The sequence below is a fragment of the Rhinolophus ferrumequinum genome, chromosome 17 (genome assembly GCF_004115265.2).
Source record: "Rhinolophus ferrumequinum isolate MPI-CBG mRhiFer1 chromosome 17, mRhiFer1_v1.p, whole genome shotgun sequence".
NCBI classification, from domain to species: domain Eukaryota; kingdom Metazoa; phylum Chordata; class Mammalia; order Chiroptera; family Rhinolophidae; genus Rhinolophus; species Rhinolophus ferrumequinum.
Window position 1 is genome coordinate 23,597,490 of NC_046300.1, and position 16,972 is coordinate 23,614,461.

Here is a 16,972-nt window from a genome sequence, read left to right on the forward strand (position 1 = left end):
TCTTTTCTTCTTTCTGATGGTATTAGTTACCACCGTCATGTGGCCAAGAAGCAGAAAATTATGTCCTACTTTAGAAAAACAATTGAGCCTTTTCAACGAAATATTTATTCAAAACCCCATTCAATTCATATGGTGGCTGTCAGTCTTTATTTAGTCTCTCTTTCAGAGGGTATCTTTGATTTTGCCACTTTGACCCCAATTTATATCTCACTAGGAGAGAATTTAATACTGTTTAATACTTAAAATTCAGGTCCCAGGGCTCTGAAAAGGGACTTTTTCGTTCCTTAATCATACACTGACACAGTTTATTTGTTGCAAACAGATTATTTCCTCATTAATGAGCAAAATACTATTTCAAAAAGAAAATATTTTCTCTCTCTCTCTCTCTCTCTCTCTCTCTCTCTCTCTCTCTCTCTCTCTCTCTCTCTCTTTTGGTGTGTTGAGTAGGGATAAGGCAAGGATAAGGGCCAAGAAGTTGTCACACTCATGATTTTGCTGAAAGCAACTATATTTAGATCACAAATATTAGGATTAATCCTATGCCCACTGAGCAATTAATACTGAAAACATCTGGAGCAGCCTAAAACCAAGATAATCCAGGAGGCATCTGAACAGAAATCTAGTGACTCCATACCTTCCAGGGGCAGTCTTAAATCGTATTATTTATACTGCATTCCCTTAGTAGCCCACTAATCCTGACTTCGCATTTTTATAACCAGCAATTTACAGGCCTTGCTCCAACCAGCAGCTGGTTGATATATCATTTTTCTGTCTTTAAAATTAAAAAAGAAAATAAGACTATTCTAACACCTTTCAAAGAAAACTTCTGGTGTGTTTTACGTTCAAAGGGTTTACTCTAATTACTACACACAAACATGCGCACACACACACACACACTCACACCATAAAAAAATCAGTAAGATTTCAAAACAAAATAGTTTTGGTTGGAGTTCAGTACTATTTTTTTCCTTCCTTGCCCACTGTTTCCTCTGTGTTAAGAGCACAAACAGATCTGCTTCTCATCAAAACAGTCATTAAGTAAAATGGAAAAGGTTGTGGCTTTTATGTTCTTACTTATACAAACGTACTCCTAATATGCTTTTATTTCAAAAGCTCTAACTAGTTGTGTCACCCTGAACCAAACACCACATGGCAGTGTTAGAATTTTTACTTATGCTTAAAAACTTGATCACTTGAACACCTAAACTAACCAGTCATAAAGTGGTTTAAGGAGGAAAAACCAGCTCTAAAGGAGTATAAGCAATATTTACATTTTACTCACTATAGTTGGGGTGTGGGATTCAAACCCTTGTGAAATTGAGCACAATGATTCCTAATAGCCTTGCTTACAAAAATAAGACACTGGAATTTCTGAAATCCCTTTGTCAAATGCCTTTATTTACTTTTTCTAATGCAAGTTTCTTTGATTAGCTGAAGTTTGCTGTTATCAACACTTCTTGCTTATCGGCAAGCCATAGGCGAATGACACATTTACCACTCGCTCTTCCTAGATAAGGCAAATCCCTTGTTTAACTTGTTCAAGAACAAACAAAGCTTTTCCCCCTACTCCTACAACTTAATGGGCATGTTTAGAGGGTTAATTACAAAAGGGAGACTGTCTACTTATAAAAGCTCTATTAGGTCTAATAGCTATATGCCAGGTCTTGGGCATTTTTTCCCTTCGTTAAAAAGTGTTTCATTAGAACTTTCTCCTACAAGAAAAAGTTTGAGAGAGCCCCAGTTCCCTGAGATTCCAAGTCAAATTGTTCATACTGTTTTAATTGCTAGAAAGGACAGGTCTAAAAGATCTGTTAGTGGGTTGGAAAATTATTTTGTAATGCTCAGTTTCTTTGAGTTCTCTGGAAAGAAAATAGGCAGTAGGAAAGAAAAGGCGTTTGGGGAGCAGCTGAAGATTAAGACGCTTTCTGAAAACGATATTCTTTTTGCCCTGGTTATGGCTCTACAAAATATTAAGTCAGACAGCCAGACTGTTGGCATCAAATGGTTATTGATTTTTCAGCTACAAACCTGTTGATTTCCTGGCCCAAGAAGCAAGTCTGTAGCCTTAAGAAAAAGTTTCAGAGAGGGCAATTTAAATCTTGTCTTTGCCCCCCCCCCCCTTTTCCTTCTCTCTCTTTAGATAAGCCACCATGTTATTAGGAAAACTCAATTTCTTCCAGTTAAACTTTGACCTCTTTGAAAACAAAGATTTAAAATGTCATTTTCAGGCTAATGCTCCAATGAATTGTCAAATAAAGTACTAAAAACATTTTGATAGATAGCTGAGCAATTTATCTAAATCACTGTCAGGACTGTGCTGCATCCTGCAGGCTCCCACTACTAAACCACCGAAGGTGGAATTTTCTGAGACTTCTGGTCATTTCTCAAGCCTGCAGCCAGGCTACTGTTGACCAGATGCGTGCCTCGGCACTGTGTCAGCATCAGATAACCAAGTAGTCAATATTTTTTTAAAAAAATCTGGGCTACCCCACTTATATTTCCTTTCCTCTAACCAATGTCCAGGTTCCCGGCTGAATTGCAAGATATGGAAATAATGGATGGCTCAGCCCAAGGGGTGTTCATTGCCAGTAGTTTTCTAGCAAAACAGCAACTTCTTAGAGCAACAAAGTGACTCGGAAAGGTGGCAGCAGGGTCAATGCTAAGAAATATTGCTTTTCCTTAGCAAGGAAAACATTGGAGGCAGCAGCTTTAACTGGTGGTTTATGAACTTCAGGAACAGCAGCCACCGTAATCAGGCTAAATTCCTTGCAAGGAAGATGTCATATTTTAATTACTTTGGACTGCTGAAACACACAAGGTGGGGAGAGAATACAACTCGTAGCTAATCCGAAGAACAACAAAATTAAATTCGCCTCTGCATACATCCTAGAAAAAAACTGCACAATGTGCCAAACTGCCTTACTTGAAGAATGTTTCAAAGTCCTGTGGTCACCCTCTACTTTTTTCACCCTCCATGCATATTTTTAAAACTGTTTTCAAGACACTGTAAGGTTGGTAAGGAGAAGACCCCGGGTTGGGAGGGGTTGTTTGGGAAGAAAACATCTAACAGGAAATTTTCAGCAGAGGGGATCAATATGCACACGCCAGCATATCACACCCTTTCAGCATTAAATCATTAAATCCTTTGTCTTGCTACCAGTGCAGTTTGTTTCCGATGTCTTTATTGCATGCAAGAGAGACAATTAATTTTTTTTTTCTTGGTAGAAGAAGGGAAAAAAATAAACCTACATTGAGCAGTGTGCCGATGCTGCCATTCGGTTTGGGTCAATCCACTGAAGCATGCTTTGAGAGCTTTCTCCTGGAGCATGCAGGAAGACGGACTCGCAGTGTAGAAATCCAGGATTTGCCCAGGACTCACTGACAGAACATCCATACAGTCAAACATGATCTCCCCTGCACCGAATGTCTGCAAAAGTGCTTATCCTCTAGGTGTGGAGGCAAATGGCATAGAAAAGTCCACCCAACTCCATCAAACTCTGCCCCTTTTTTGGCACGTAGGCTGTTGGTCTTTTTCCCAGCCCCGAATCATGAATTATGACAGACAAGCCAGCTAAAAGCCTGTAATTGATCCAAATGATCATTTACCATTTTCCAGGCTTGCTCGGCCAATCCAGCCGGGGCGGGGGTTCCCAGAAAGATCCCAAGTTCTCCTTCCAAGCAAATGCCTGCAAAAAGCCTTCCGAATGCGGTCCGGATCCTACCCCGACGGTGCCCAGACAAGCCCTGCCCGGCTCGCTCGCGTCCTCGGCAGCCCAGTCCTCAAACAGCTTGCATGGGGGAATTCTGGTCCCCCCTTTGGCAAAGAATAGACCCTCCTGCCTCTGAACAGCTCACTTCCTACTACTTCTGTCACACAGAATGAAAGATTGAATTGCCTAATATATGCGAGTGAACTTTCGGTGAACCCTTCCCGGGCTGCTAACCTTCAAATGACCCAACGAGTCTGACATCACCAACTCCCAGGATTCTCACAGAGCTTAGAAACTCCCAGCAGCCCTGCAAACGCAGACAACCAGAGAGACAGGCAGCGAGCGAGCATGCAAGCGGGCTCTTTCTTTCCCATTTCTCACCTTAAAAACAATGCAAGAAGTGCTTTTAAAACGAGCAGGGGAGGAGCCAGGACACTGCTCCTGGTTCATGCTGAGCGCCAACTTCGCTCCCTTTACGCCTTTTTATTCACAGCGGCTTAGCTTGCAAGCGCATGTTCCCCCTTGCCGGCTCGCCTCCCTCCCACCCTCTCGCCCCCAGCCCACCCTTTAAATTCCTCTGTGCGCCTCTCTGTCTGTTAAATTCCTTGTAACTTATGTATTTTTCCACTCCCGAAAAAGTACAGGCAAGCCCTAAACTGTAGAAGAGAGAACAGCTACCCCTCGGGGAAGCCTTGGGATGAGAAACTTTCCATTTCATAGTCTTTTTCTCCTTAGCCCTCTCGCAAGTACTGGCTGAAGGCATTGCATTTGCTTGGGAGTAAAAACCCAGCTTTCTGCATTCAGTTACTTTTTAAAAACTCGCAAGTCTATAGGCAGCATGAGGAGTAGTCAAGAATTAGTTATTCCTGTCCCAAATATACACACACACACAATCACAGATATACAAGGTTTCAGGTCCCGATCTGAGAAAACATAGTATAGTGCTGAAGAACATGGATGTGGGAGTCAAATTGAACTAGATTCCCAAATCTAGTTCTGCCATTTGCCAGTCTTGCGATCTGGGACACACATTTAACCTCTTTGGGCTTTAGTGTTCTCATCTGTAAGATGGGGATATTACTACTACCCACCTCAGTGGGTTGCTGTGAGGACAAAAAGAAATAGTGCTTGAATGGCAGTCACTACATAATCCTGGAACAAATATTAGCTGTGATTCATCCTCTTGTTTTTCAACGGGGAAAACAGAAGCCCAGGGAAGCTGAGACCTGCCTGAGGTCATACAGCTCAGAACCATACCTAGAACCCAGCTCCCTAGAATCCCAATCCAATGTGGAAATTACTTTGCTGTTCCCATGGCCTTGCACCCCGATAGCATGTTGGTGGCATCTCTTGTCACACATTCAGCCCCCAAGCCCCAATTAAACACATATTTTGAAAACTGGTTAAGTATTTTATATCTCCAGAGGCAAGTTTCCACCAATACCAGCCTGATCTGGCTACTTATTAAAATAGTTTTAAGAGAAGAGGATTATTTTTGTACCTTCTACACTGACCCAACCTAGAGGAAAAAGAAGCTTTTTAGCCAGTCTTACAACACTGACAAGAACAGATGTAATATTTACAAATATACCCAGGCAGACAGAGAGTTTTAACAGGGAGAACTAATATACCCGGAAGCCATTTTGCACAACTTGTTTAACGGATGCAATGGTACGTCAAAGGAAGGAAAGTCTAGGGAGGAATTAAAGCACCCTACCTTCTCCACTGCCTCTCCAATATTTACTTACAATTCTCCCACAAAACAGGGTGGGCAAGTGGGGGGGGGCATGAGGAACAGCCTCCTTTCCCCTCACAGGGAAGAATACTGCTCCAGTCTCCTTTTTGTGGATAGTGCTAGAATGTGCATTTGGCCTCCAGGCTTTTAAAAAGCCTGTTGGGGGCACCCCTCCCCACACTGAAATGCTGCTCTGCCTAGTGGAGTTGCTAAGTGGTACTCATGGTGCAACATGAAAAGTATGCATCACACACACTTACCGAGCCAAAGATCCTTTTATGAAGGTACATTCAAACAATTTTTAGCCCAGCCATCTCAGTTCTTGCCATTGAAAAGTCCAGAGTAATAAAGGGGTAAGATTTTATTGAATCTATGTGTTTGTTATTTTCTCTCCCACTCTTATTTTTATATGACCCTCATTTTGTGACAGAGCTATGTTATAAGAAACCCTTTAACTACAAAGAAAACACACACATTGTAAGCAAGGAGCACAGAGGAATTTACAAAACATTTAACACACGGTCATTAAGATAGTTGCAAAGATACTCAAAGCACCACGTTATGTGGCAATTTCTGTGGTCCATGAGACTTATAGCTCCCAATGCTTATTTAAGATCCTCAGAGTTCCTTGGAAAGTGGGCTCACTTTGTACTCGATACTGGAAGTGGATGACAGTTGTTCACGGAGAGGGGAGGAAGCAGCTATAGCAGGAGAAACTAAGAGATGAGAAGCACGGCAGGTGTATGTGTACAGCTATCTCTCCCAGGAGAGGCCATAGCACTTCCTCGCTCAGTACCTTCCAAAGGGTAGTGTGTGTTGGTCACAGATGGCCATGCATGGGTGTCCCCAAAATTCTGTTCACTGTTATTTCTTAAGCTAGAGAATCAGGCTCATTGAGAAAGGGAAACAACTGCTCCCAAATTTCTTACCTCAGTACTATGTCATGGCACAACAACAATAACGAAGTGTATGTTTGTGGTAGGGGTTAGGAGATTTGGTGTTTTCTTTCTTTGCGCAAGAAAATTTAATATTTATAATCACCCTAGGGTTCTCTTAATTGTAGAGAAATAAATTTGCGCCTTGAAATAAAATGATCAGTATTTAAGTCCTCACGAACAGAATATTATGGGTTTCTTATAATGCAACAGTATTCATCATTTCCCATCATGAATTAATTATGGTGATAGCAATTATTAGAACTATTATTTAATCCAAGAATTAATTTATAAAGCAGCCCTACAAATTAGCCACACATTTCTTATCATTTCATTACCTAGTAAATCTAATTCTTATACTTCTTGAAAACTTTATTCTTACTCCAAACTCATCTTAAGTAAGATTAAGGAAAGACATACAAATAAGCCACAATTCCTTAAATATATATCCATGAACTATAGGTAGAAGGTGCAAAATGGCCTCCTTAATGTCTCAATAATGAGGTTTACATTATTGACGCCTATTTTAAACATTAATCAAACAATTAGAAGAAACCTTTCCCAAATATTCTCTTGGTACAGCATAAAATAAGATTCTGGTATGTGTCATCTCCTCTACAGTAAGTCCTCACTTAATGTTGTCAATAGGCTCTGCACATTTAAGCGAAACAATGTATAATAAAACCACTTTTACCATAGACTACTTGATATAAACAAGAGCTAAGTTCCTAAGGCATCTCATCAACATTATAATGAAATGACATTGAATGAAATGACGTTTCGAGGTATTTTCTTTGTGTTTGATCCATGATAAAAGAAACTGTAATAAACGTATTTCCAACCATACACAAACAAAAAAAGCAAAAGTTTGAGACCAAAAGCCATTTTGTTTCAGAGTAACTGTGTACTTGTCAGTGTGACACAGCACATTTGAAACCCATAATCATAAAACAAAAATTTATAGCCAGGGTTCAGGGTCTTACATCTGTTTCTCTGGTTTTCGTACAGCAATTACCCACTGGACAATCCAGAAAGAAACACCATGAATCATGCTTTGCAAACATGTTTGAACTGGAGAGTTTTGTGAAGAAAGAGCAGACATCTCTGTGCAACAATATTGCAGCAGGATTGCAGCCAGCCGTGTTCAAAATTGGTCAAATGCTTTGTGTGATGTCTAAATAAAATGATTCTTATAGACGCAGACATATCCACCTCAGACACAAGTCATGCAAAGTACAGGTACACCTGGGAGGGGAGTGTGGAGGGAGGTGGACACTGATTGTTCTAAAAAGGCACACCTGTCTCTTTCACGTTTTTTCTTAATATTTATTTATTTTTACTGTTCAATTTATTTTTACATCATAAACTCCTCTTGCCACAGTTCTGCCAGAAAAACAAATGGTTAGCACTGAGCAAGTGTGTGTTTCGGCAAGGAAAACAAGGCAGGGAAGTGTTGCCAGCACCAGGCTGGTGCTGAGGCTATTCCCGGAGCTGCTTTTGTGTTGGTAGCTGGGAGAAGTTCTAACATTCGTCAACACATAGAAACTGCTTATGGCCTTTCCATCTAAACACCTGCTAATGGACCAGGACCGTTGATGTCCATGGATCTCATACCAGAAGACACCAGAGCACTTTCCTAACATGAACTTGCAAGGTGGCTCTATGTATCAGTGCAGAGACTGGGTCCTTTTTAGAACCCCAAGGAACATTTGTTTTTTTTCCTCAAACACTTCTCGCCACCTTGAGTGTTGGCCACTATGACCTTCCTTCATTTGGTTCCTTTCTCTCCAGCTTCCTGCTTTTTCTAGTTTCCTCCAGTAAGCCTTCCCACCTGGATACTTAAAAACATCATTCCCCCAGGACAAGGGGCACACTTCTCTCTTTTCACACTTCTCAGTTGTTTTCTTTAGCATTTCTCTGCTTTTTCTGTGCATGACTCATAAAGGTATTTCTTAAAGCCCAACAGTTTCTGTTGGTCCCAACTTGAAACTTAAATACATCCCTTCCTGAATGCCTCAGTACTGAGCAATGAGCTGCCAACAATTTCTCAGCTCACCGCCACTACCGGTGGCATCATTTAATGATCAGTTTCGGGGAGACTTATCTTTGGCTATTTCCTCTTGTTTATTCCCCCCCACTTTTAATTTAGATTTAAAAAAGTAATATATATTCATAAACACTCAGTCTATTTTCAAAGATATAAAATCAAAAGCAAATATACATATTATATATAATACATATTATATATATGATACATTATACATATAATATATATATATATAATATATATATATACCCTCTATGTACTTAATCAATGTTAAGTACCTACGATGTGCTAGTCACTGCAATAGGTGCTAGGCATATATCTGTATATCTTTTGGGGAGGATTGTTTGTTGTTTTACACAACTATAATCAAATAATATATATTGTCCTGCAACTTTTTTAAATTTAGCAATATTTCCTGAACATTCCTTCATAATAAACAGAACTTTCTCATTTAAGAAATGAGTACATATAGATTTAACTTAAAAAAAACAAATAGTAAGTATCTCTTTACATTAATGCACTGTAATTCATTTGACTAGTGTCCAGCTCCTGGACATTGAGGTTGTTTCCAGCTTGTCAGTGTTCTAAGAAGCCCTGTAGATATGTGTACCAAAACATCTACTGGATGAAATTCTTGTAGCAGCATTACATTCAAGGTCAAACATGATGTGCATTTTTAAATTTTGATGGCCACAAAAAACTACTCCCAAATCGTTGTGCTAATACATATCCCCCCTTTGTTCTAAAACAGGGGTCAATAAACTTTGTCTGTATAGAGCCACAGGAAATATTTTAGGCTTTGCAGGGATACAGTTTCTGCTCTAACTACTCATCTCTGCTGTTGTAATGTAAAGGAGCCATAGACCATATATAAATGAATGGGCATGGGGTATGTTCAAAAAAACTTCATAAAAACTAGCAGTGGACTACGGTTAACTCATGGGTTATAATTTGTCCACCTCTGTTCTAAACTAACATTTAACAATTTCACCACATTCTACAATGCCTTGTCTCTATAAAATGTACCTATATACATTTAGGTTTTGTTAACACTTTAATTTTCCTTCTCTTTTAAAAGCTTCACCCAATTTCAACTTGTGTACCACATGAATAATAATGTTTTTTTAATTATATTACTTCATCCAGAATCATGTCTCCTTCTGTCTTGGTTCATAATTTCCCACTTTCCTACTTCACTTTCTTCACTTCTGTAAAAACGGGCATGGGATTGCATTTCTGCCTTCAAATGAGCCCAGATGCCCCTGTACTTTCTTTTCTCGACCACCAAACCTTGCTTTAACATCCATTATTTCCATCAACCTCCCCTTTTCCCCCCTAATATATGATGGTAGTATTTGGGAGATGGAAATTTAACAATGACTCCTGAGAATATAAACGTCAGTGGCACCACCATGCTACAACAGGCCCATGACGCCCCTGTATTATTCTGCCTGAATTGTTTTTAATGTCTCTTCTCAATACATCTTCCAATGAGCTAAGATTAGATGTGCCACCCAGTTGGCAGAGTGCTTAGAAGAGCAGCAAGACTCTTCTCAAGGACAGAAAAAGCACAAAGGATTCTAAGAGTGCTTTGCAATTATTTCATGCTAATATTATTAATAAAGGTTAATTATAACTGAGATGCCTAACTTAGTTCCTAGTTCAACACTTCATTTTTTGAAGATCATACATAGGAACAGAGGCTATTACTTGGCTCTTAAACTGCTGTTTAAATTAATTAAAATTCAATACAATTAAAAACTTAGTTCCTCCGTTACACTAACTGTATTTCAAGTGCTCAAAAAAAACCACATGTGTCTAGTGGCTACCATTTTCAGGACAGCATAGATGTAGCGCATTTTCATCATAGCAGAAATTCCTATTGGACCACGGTGCTCTAAAAGTTCAACTTAGTGACTGGGGAGGCAGAGTAATAACATGGTGTGTGGGTCCATGGAGTCTGAACATCAGCTGACTGTTTGAACCCCAGCCTCCTCTCTTATTCATATGAACTTCAGCAAATAATTAAACCTACATGCCTTAATTCTCTCACCAGTAACATGGAAATATTAATGGTACCTATGTGAAAGGGTTGTGGAAAAGATTCAATGAGGTAATACAAGTTAAATGTACTTAGAACATTGCCTCAGATATAGTAAGTGCTTTAAAAATGTTAGTGGAATGTCTACAAGGAGAAAATGAAGTCAGAAACACATCGCTCAAATACTGCTCAACTACTACAGCCACCAGGTACAGAGAATCTTCTGTCAGGACAGTAATTTTCAACCAGAGTGCACATTTTCAGGCTGTGGGGTCCAGGCACATGCAATTAGGGCAAGATTCCCAAGAGACTTTGCTATATATGCCTTGTTATATACCACTGTATTGAAGTGTGTGTTTGTATGAGTGTGTTGTGTGTGTGTGTGTGTGTGTATAGTATAAAGGAAGATGGTTTCTTTTATTTTACAAAGCAGACACTGAGTCAGAATGGCAATGAACTGTTTGACAACCCCCCTGCTGCTCCTGTGGGAGGCAGGAAATATGTCACATGCTTGCCATTTTCTGCAGAAGTGGTATTTAACTTCAGGAACATAAGGCCAATTATGGCTAATAAAATGGCAAAGATATTATACAAGATGGAAGATGTGTTATTATCCTATCTTATCCTATCTTATCCTATCCTATCCTATCCTATGCTATCCTATCCTATCTTATCCTACCTTTCCATTCACCCATCCATCCATCCATCCATCCATCCACCTACTCATTCATCTACTTGATACCCACCCACACACCTTTCCATCCGTTTACCCATCTACCAATACATCTGCCCCTTTAATTATCCACTCATTCACTTGTCCATCTACGCATTTGCTTACCATCTACCCATCTATCCATAATCTAACCCATAGTCTACCCATGATCTAACCTACAAACGGTGATAAAGAGAGAAAGGCTTTTTGGCAGGCAATATGTAGACTAGGGAGAGGGACAAAAGTAAAACTTCTCAGATTATGCATGTGTCTTTTTCTAGAATCTTTGAAAAGGATTTCCTGATGAGATGTGCTGGCAGAAATAAGGTCAAAGTCACCGGCCACTGGAGATTTCAGTTAAACAGTTTTGATAATCAGGCTGCAGCTGGGGCGCCCCTTGGATCTAACGCTGTTGTCTAAGAGCATCCCAGGATTTGAAATGCTAATGAAGCTAAGTTCTATTAGCAACACAAAAGTTTCTGACTCTGAGAGAAAGCTAAAGGCCCGAAAGGGATTTCCATCAGATTCTACAAGCAAAGGGAATGTAAAAAGTGGCAAATACATTAGAGAGGCCATTGGAGAGAGGATGGAGTTTAAATTCTTCCTGGTGTCCGACAGAGAAAAAGTCAAATAAAAAAGCCCAGTGCGATTGAGTGGGAATTGTGAGGGTAACAAAAATCCAGATAGAAATCTCTGTGAAATTTCTGTCGGGGAAACAGTAATATGTATATACATACGTTTCACACATACACACGCACTCAATGAATATAACAAATATTTTGGGTGAAAAACGTCATTTTCTCTTGCCTTCTAACTGCAGGGTATACAGTCACCTTTTCAACCTCTACCTCAACTCAGGGCTTTGATAACTTCTGTTTGAGAGGATAACATGGTGGTTTCCAAAATTAGTTTTTGACATTATTTAGGTTTTTTTTTGTTTTGTTAGAGGTGCTTCAAAAGAGATTCGCAAAGATTTTTCAGAAGGCAACCATTCCAAAATTTAAAGTAAACATATAAGCCTGGGAGGGCAAGAAAGTGAAAGGATAGACAGAACTGTGAAATATTCCCCCTTCTCTGTTTAAGCAAAACGTGATGATAAAATATAAGACTGCTGCAATTATTCCCAAAGCATTGCAATTCTAGGGCTTCCCAGCCAGAGCTACATGAGAAAAATTTCTAGGGTTGGGGTAAAGTAATCTGCATTTTAATCAAGGTCCTCAGGTATCCTGCACACTAACATGTCAGACCCTCCGTGCTGGTGACAATTTCATTCCACTTGGTGAACGACAAGAAAGAAGCCTTTAGAGCACTAGCTGTTAAAAAAGATGAGTTGCTAGGTGTGGAAACGGCAGAGCTCTGAGCCTGGAGTGAAACCTTGGCTCTGTACTTAGTGGCTGTGTGGCTTTAGGTAATCTCACAGTCCTTCTGAGCCTCCTTAGTCTTCTCGTAAATGAAGATAATGTCTAGTTCAAATGATAAGGTCCACTTCAAAGAAAGATAATGTTGAAGAATTAAATGAAATAACCTATGAGAAAGATTTTTATAAATCTCTAAAGTATTATATAATATTAGACATTACTATTCACACTTTAGGTAAAAACAGAGAGAAAAATATTTTCTCCTCTTTTTATAAACTCCAGCCTCCCTTCTAATTCATAATACCCTTTAAAAATCCACAATAACAGATTTTTAGCTAAGCACATGGCTACCCGTGAAATGGCCCGGTTGGCACCCCCATAGTTAGAAGCCACTCCAAGTCCCTGACCTCACCTTTACTTGACCTTCCTATAGCTTAACAATAACAGATAATGCCCCTGTGGCTTGCGCTCTGAATGTCCCCTGTTCCACCCAGTTCCCTATTTTAGAAAATTACCCTGAAACATATGATTAACACCCTTAGGCTTATCGATCACAATCTCTACGGTCTAGCATTCATTCCAGACTAATTCCATCATAGAATCGTGGGTTCCTGACTCATCATAGAATCATATAGAGGGAAGGCTCCATACAGACCCCGAAACTATCACATAGCCTCTAGAGGAATACTCAGATTTTCCTTTAAATACCCCAAGCTGGACTGAGAATATTAAGGCAATTTTTGGAGCTGTTAACCCGCTGCCTTTTCAGATCACCGGTGCTCTGATAACAAATGCTTATTCTATGACCCAACTTCTGTGTCGGTCTATTGGCTGAGCCGCGCAGGCAGCATGAGCCCCGGACTCGTTTTGCCTCCGGTTTCACCCAGCTACAGACCACATTTCCCAGACTCCTTTGCAGCTAGGTAGTGACTATGAGACCATGTTCTTATCAACAAAATGTGATCAGAAGTGATGAGTGCAAGTTCCTGTCTCTTTCTTAAAAAGTGATTTCCCACCTTCCACTTGCTATCTTTCCCCTGCTGGGCGGAATGATGTGGGATTCTGCATAGACTATATAGATGAACATAACAGCCCAGGGGAAGGCAAAGCAGTAAGATAGAAGGGATCTGAGTCCCTGAATGCGCATGTGGAACACAGCTACCCTGGTAGCTCGGACCATTTATCTCTAGATAATCACACTGAGAGAAATAACTTCTACCTTTTTTATGCCATCATAGTTTGGAATCTCTTTTGAAATCATGTTTAATTTATATTCTAATTAATCAAATCTCTTTTGATGTGTTTAAAATAAGAAAAAAGATGATGTTGGTGTTCCTCATACAACTGCCCAAACCCTGTGAAATCTGAAAGGTTAAAGACCTGCCCTTCTTCCCTAGTTGGACCAGGGTCTTCTCTCTTTTCTTGCCAGAAGACTGGTCAGTGGCAGGGAGCACAGCTAATTTCCACTCCCACCCATGCTCCAAATTCAAAGACAAATGACAGAGTTTTTCATTTGTTTTTCTGTGTGGCATAGACAGAATGTGACAAAACTCTGAAGAAGCCCTCACTTCTAACTCTGAACATTACCAGTAACTTCCCAGGAAAGGCTGCCATTCAGGCTTAGTCTAGTTCTAGCCATATGGGCTGCATGTGGAGCAAGAGGCAGCCTACAAAGCTCTAGTGTGGTCACATATATCATTTGTGGCAAATCTAGAGGGGGGAGGGCAGGCTAGCATACCAAGTTTGGGAGGCCAGAGATCTAACTTTCCACTAAATGCTTGTGAGAACTTGTCTGGCCTAATTAGTAATATGAGCAAGCTGTTGTGACTTACAGTGGCAAATATATGGCTGAGGTGCCTCGCATGAGCCCATGACAGAATTACTAATGTGTACCTCTGAAATATCTGGGTAAGGTTGCCCAACACCATACTGGCCCAGAGGTTGGCAGATTCCTAGACCAAATCCAGCCTACAACCTGTTGTGGTAAAACAGTTTTACTGGAGAAGAGCACGTGTACTTTTATTTGTTTACATACTGCCCATGGCTGCCATCTACCAACAATGAGTTGATGATTGCAACAGAAATGATATGTTCCACAAAGCTGAAAATATTTAGGATCTGGACCTTCACAGAAAAAAATTGCTGACTGCTGCTCTGCTGTAGGAGTCACTACCAATCCATCTGAGTTGGCTTTGAAGACAAAACCAACCAGCAATCCTGGAACTGGATAATATCAAGGATGTTTTCAAGATCAAAATTCTCAATTCAAATACCCCCAAAACCATCTTCAGCTATTTTTTAAACATGTCAAATACATTCCTTAGCATCTTTGTGTTTCCTTTTGCTCTGTCTGGAATACTCTTTGCTTAGATATCAACATGACTTATTAAATCCCTTTCTGCAGGTCTTTAGGAACGTGTTGCCTTAATTAAGACACTAATGATCCTATTTAAAAGAGAACTTTAGGTCATGTTCATCACTGTCTGTTCCTTGGCCCTACATTGTAAAATTTATAGCCATTATCACTACTTACATTTATTCTTTATCATATGTCTCCCACAATATAATCTCCTTGAGGGCAGCAACTCTATCCAGTTCACTTTGATGGCCTCAATAATAAGGACACATCACAGTAATCCTTCAAACAATGTTTATTGAATAAATAAATGAATGAACAAACAAATATCACTACCTGGAAAATACTGGTTAATGGAGCCAGATACAACAATCTACTATTTCCAGGCAATTAGATTGGCTTCACTGTAAGTAAAATAAAATTTGGACTAGTTATTAAACACATCATTTAAAAAAATGAAATCTATGGCATATGCCTTATGTTTTTAATTCACTGATAAGGAAGTTCAACCTATATGCAGACCAGGAAAAAGGACAATCATTTCAAAAAACAGTACTGAAACAATTAGATGATCATTGCAATAAACAAATAAAACAATGATCTATAGCTCACACCATATACAAAAATTAACTCAACATAGATCATGGGCCTAAATGTGAAACATAAAGCTATCAACTTTTAGAAGAAAAAAATAGGAGAAAATCTTGTGTCCTTGGGTTGGGCACAGAATTTTTAGATATTACACCAAAGTGTGACACATAAAACACAAATTGATAATTTGAATTTTGTCACAATTAAAAATGTCTTTCCTTTGAAAGACTATGCTAAAAGATGAGAATACAAACAACAGACTAGGTGAAAAAGCATATATCTGAAAATGAATTTGTATCCAGAATAAATAAATTTCAAAATTCAATAATAACAAAGCACCTTCATCCCCAATGGGTAAATGATTTGAACAGAAATATCATGAAAGACAAAAAATACAATAGCAAACACATGAAAAGATGCTCCATATCATTAGTTATTAAGGAAATGAAAATTAAAACTGCAGTGAGATACTACTATATATCTACTAGAATCACTATAAAAAGACCATACCAAGTGTTGCTGTGGATGTGGAGAAACTGGAACTCTCATACACTACTGCTAGAAGTGTAAAATCCCACAACCCCTTGGAAAAAAGTTTGGAAATTTCTTAAAAATTTAAACGTGCACCTACACAATGGTCCAGCCATTCCACTCCTAGGTATTAACTTAAGAGACATGAAAGCATATAACATGAATGTTCATAGCAGCTTTATTTGTAATAGCCAAAAAATGGAAATAATCCAACTGTCCATCAACAGATGAAGTGATAAACAAACTGTGGTATATCTATACAGTGGAAAACTCTTGGCAATAAAAAGGAATGAACTATGAAATGATGAATCTCATGATAATTATGCTGAGTGATAGAAGACAGACACAAAATAATATTTGATGTATGGTTCCATTTACATAAGGAAATTCTAGAAAATGCATACTGATATATGGTATAGATCGCTGATCAATGGCTGCCTGAAGTAGGGTTTGGTTTGGTGGACAGAAGGACAAGAACACAAAAGCACATGGAGATATTTTGAAGGAAGGTGGTAGATATGCTTATTATTACTCTTTTTAATTGAGATATAATTGACATATCATGTTATATTAGTTTCAGGTGTACAATATAATGATTTGATTTATGTATATATTATGAAATGATCACTACAATAAGTCTAGTTAATAACCATCACCACACACAGTTACGATTTTTCCTGTGATTAGAACTTTCAAGATTTACTCGCTGAGCAACTTTCAAATACAATACAGTATTATCAGCTATAGTCACCATGTTGTAATACATTACATCCCCAGGACCTATTTATTTTATAACTGGAAGTTTGTATCTTTTGATGATCTTTACCCATGTCACTCACCCTTCCACCTCTGCCCCCTGATAACCATCAATCTGTTTTCTGTATCTGTGAGTTTGTGTTTTCTTTTGTTTTTTGTTTTCTAGATTCCACATATAAATGACATCATATAGTATTTGT

At 39.0% G+C, this 16,972-nt stretch overlaps 1 protein-coding gene across 3 annotated transcripts in view; it reads right to left on the bottom strand.

The window, feature by feature from the left end:
* RARB (retinoic acid receptor beta) overlaps positions 1-16,972 on the bottom strand; it is a 365,838-nt gene that overhangs the window by 160,821 nt on the left and 188,045 nt on the right. Inside the window, exon 1 of one of the 3 annotated variants that reach the window (XM_033131761.1) lies at positions 3,607-3,879. The exons of 1 other annotated variant lie outside the window; for it this stretch is intronic. Coding sequence is in view for 1 of the 2 variants with exons in the window: in XM_033131760.1 (XP_032987651.1) it covers positions 3,250-3,406 (157 nt within the window). In the remaining variant the exon portion in view is untranslated. Of the gene's footprint in view, positions 1-3,249; positions 3,880-16,972 lie in introns of those variants that run through there. One more of the 3 variants, XM_033131760.1, reaches the window with a different exon arrangement.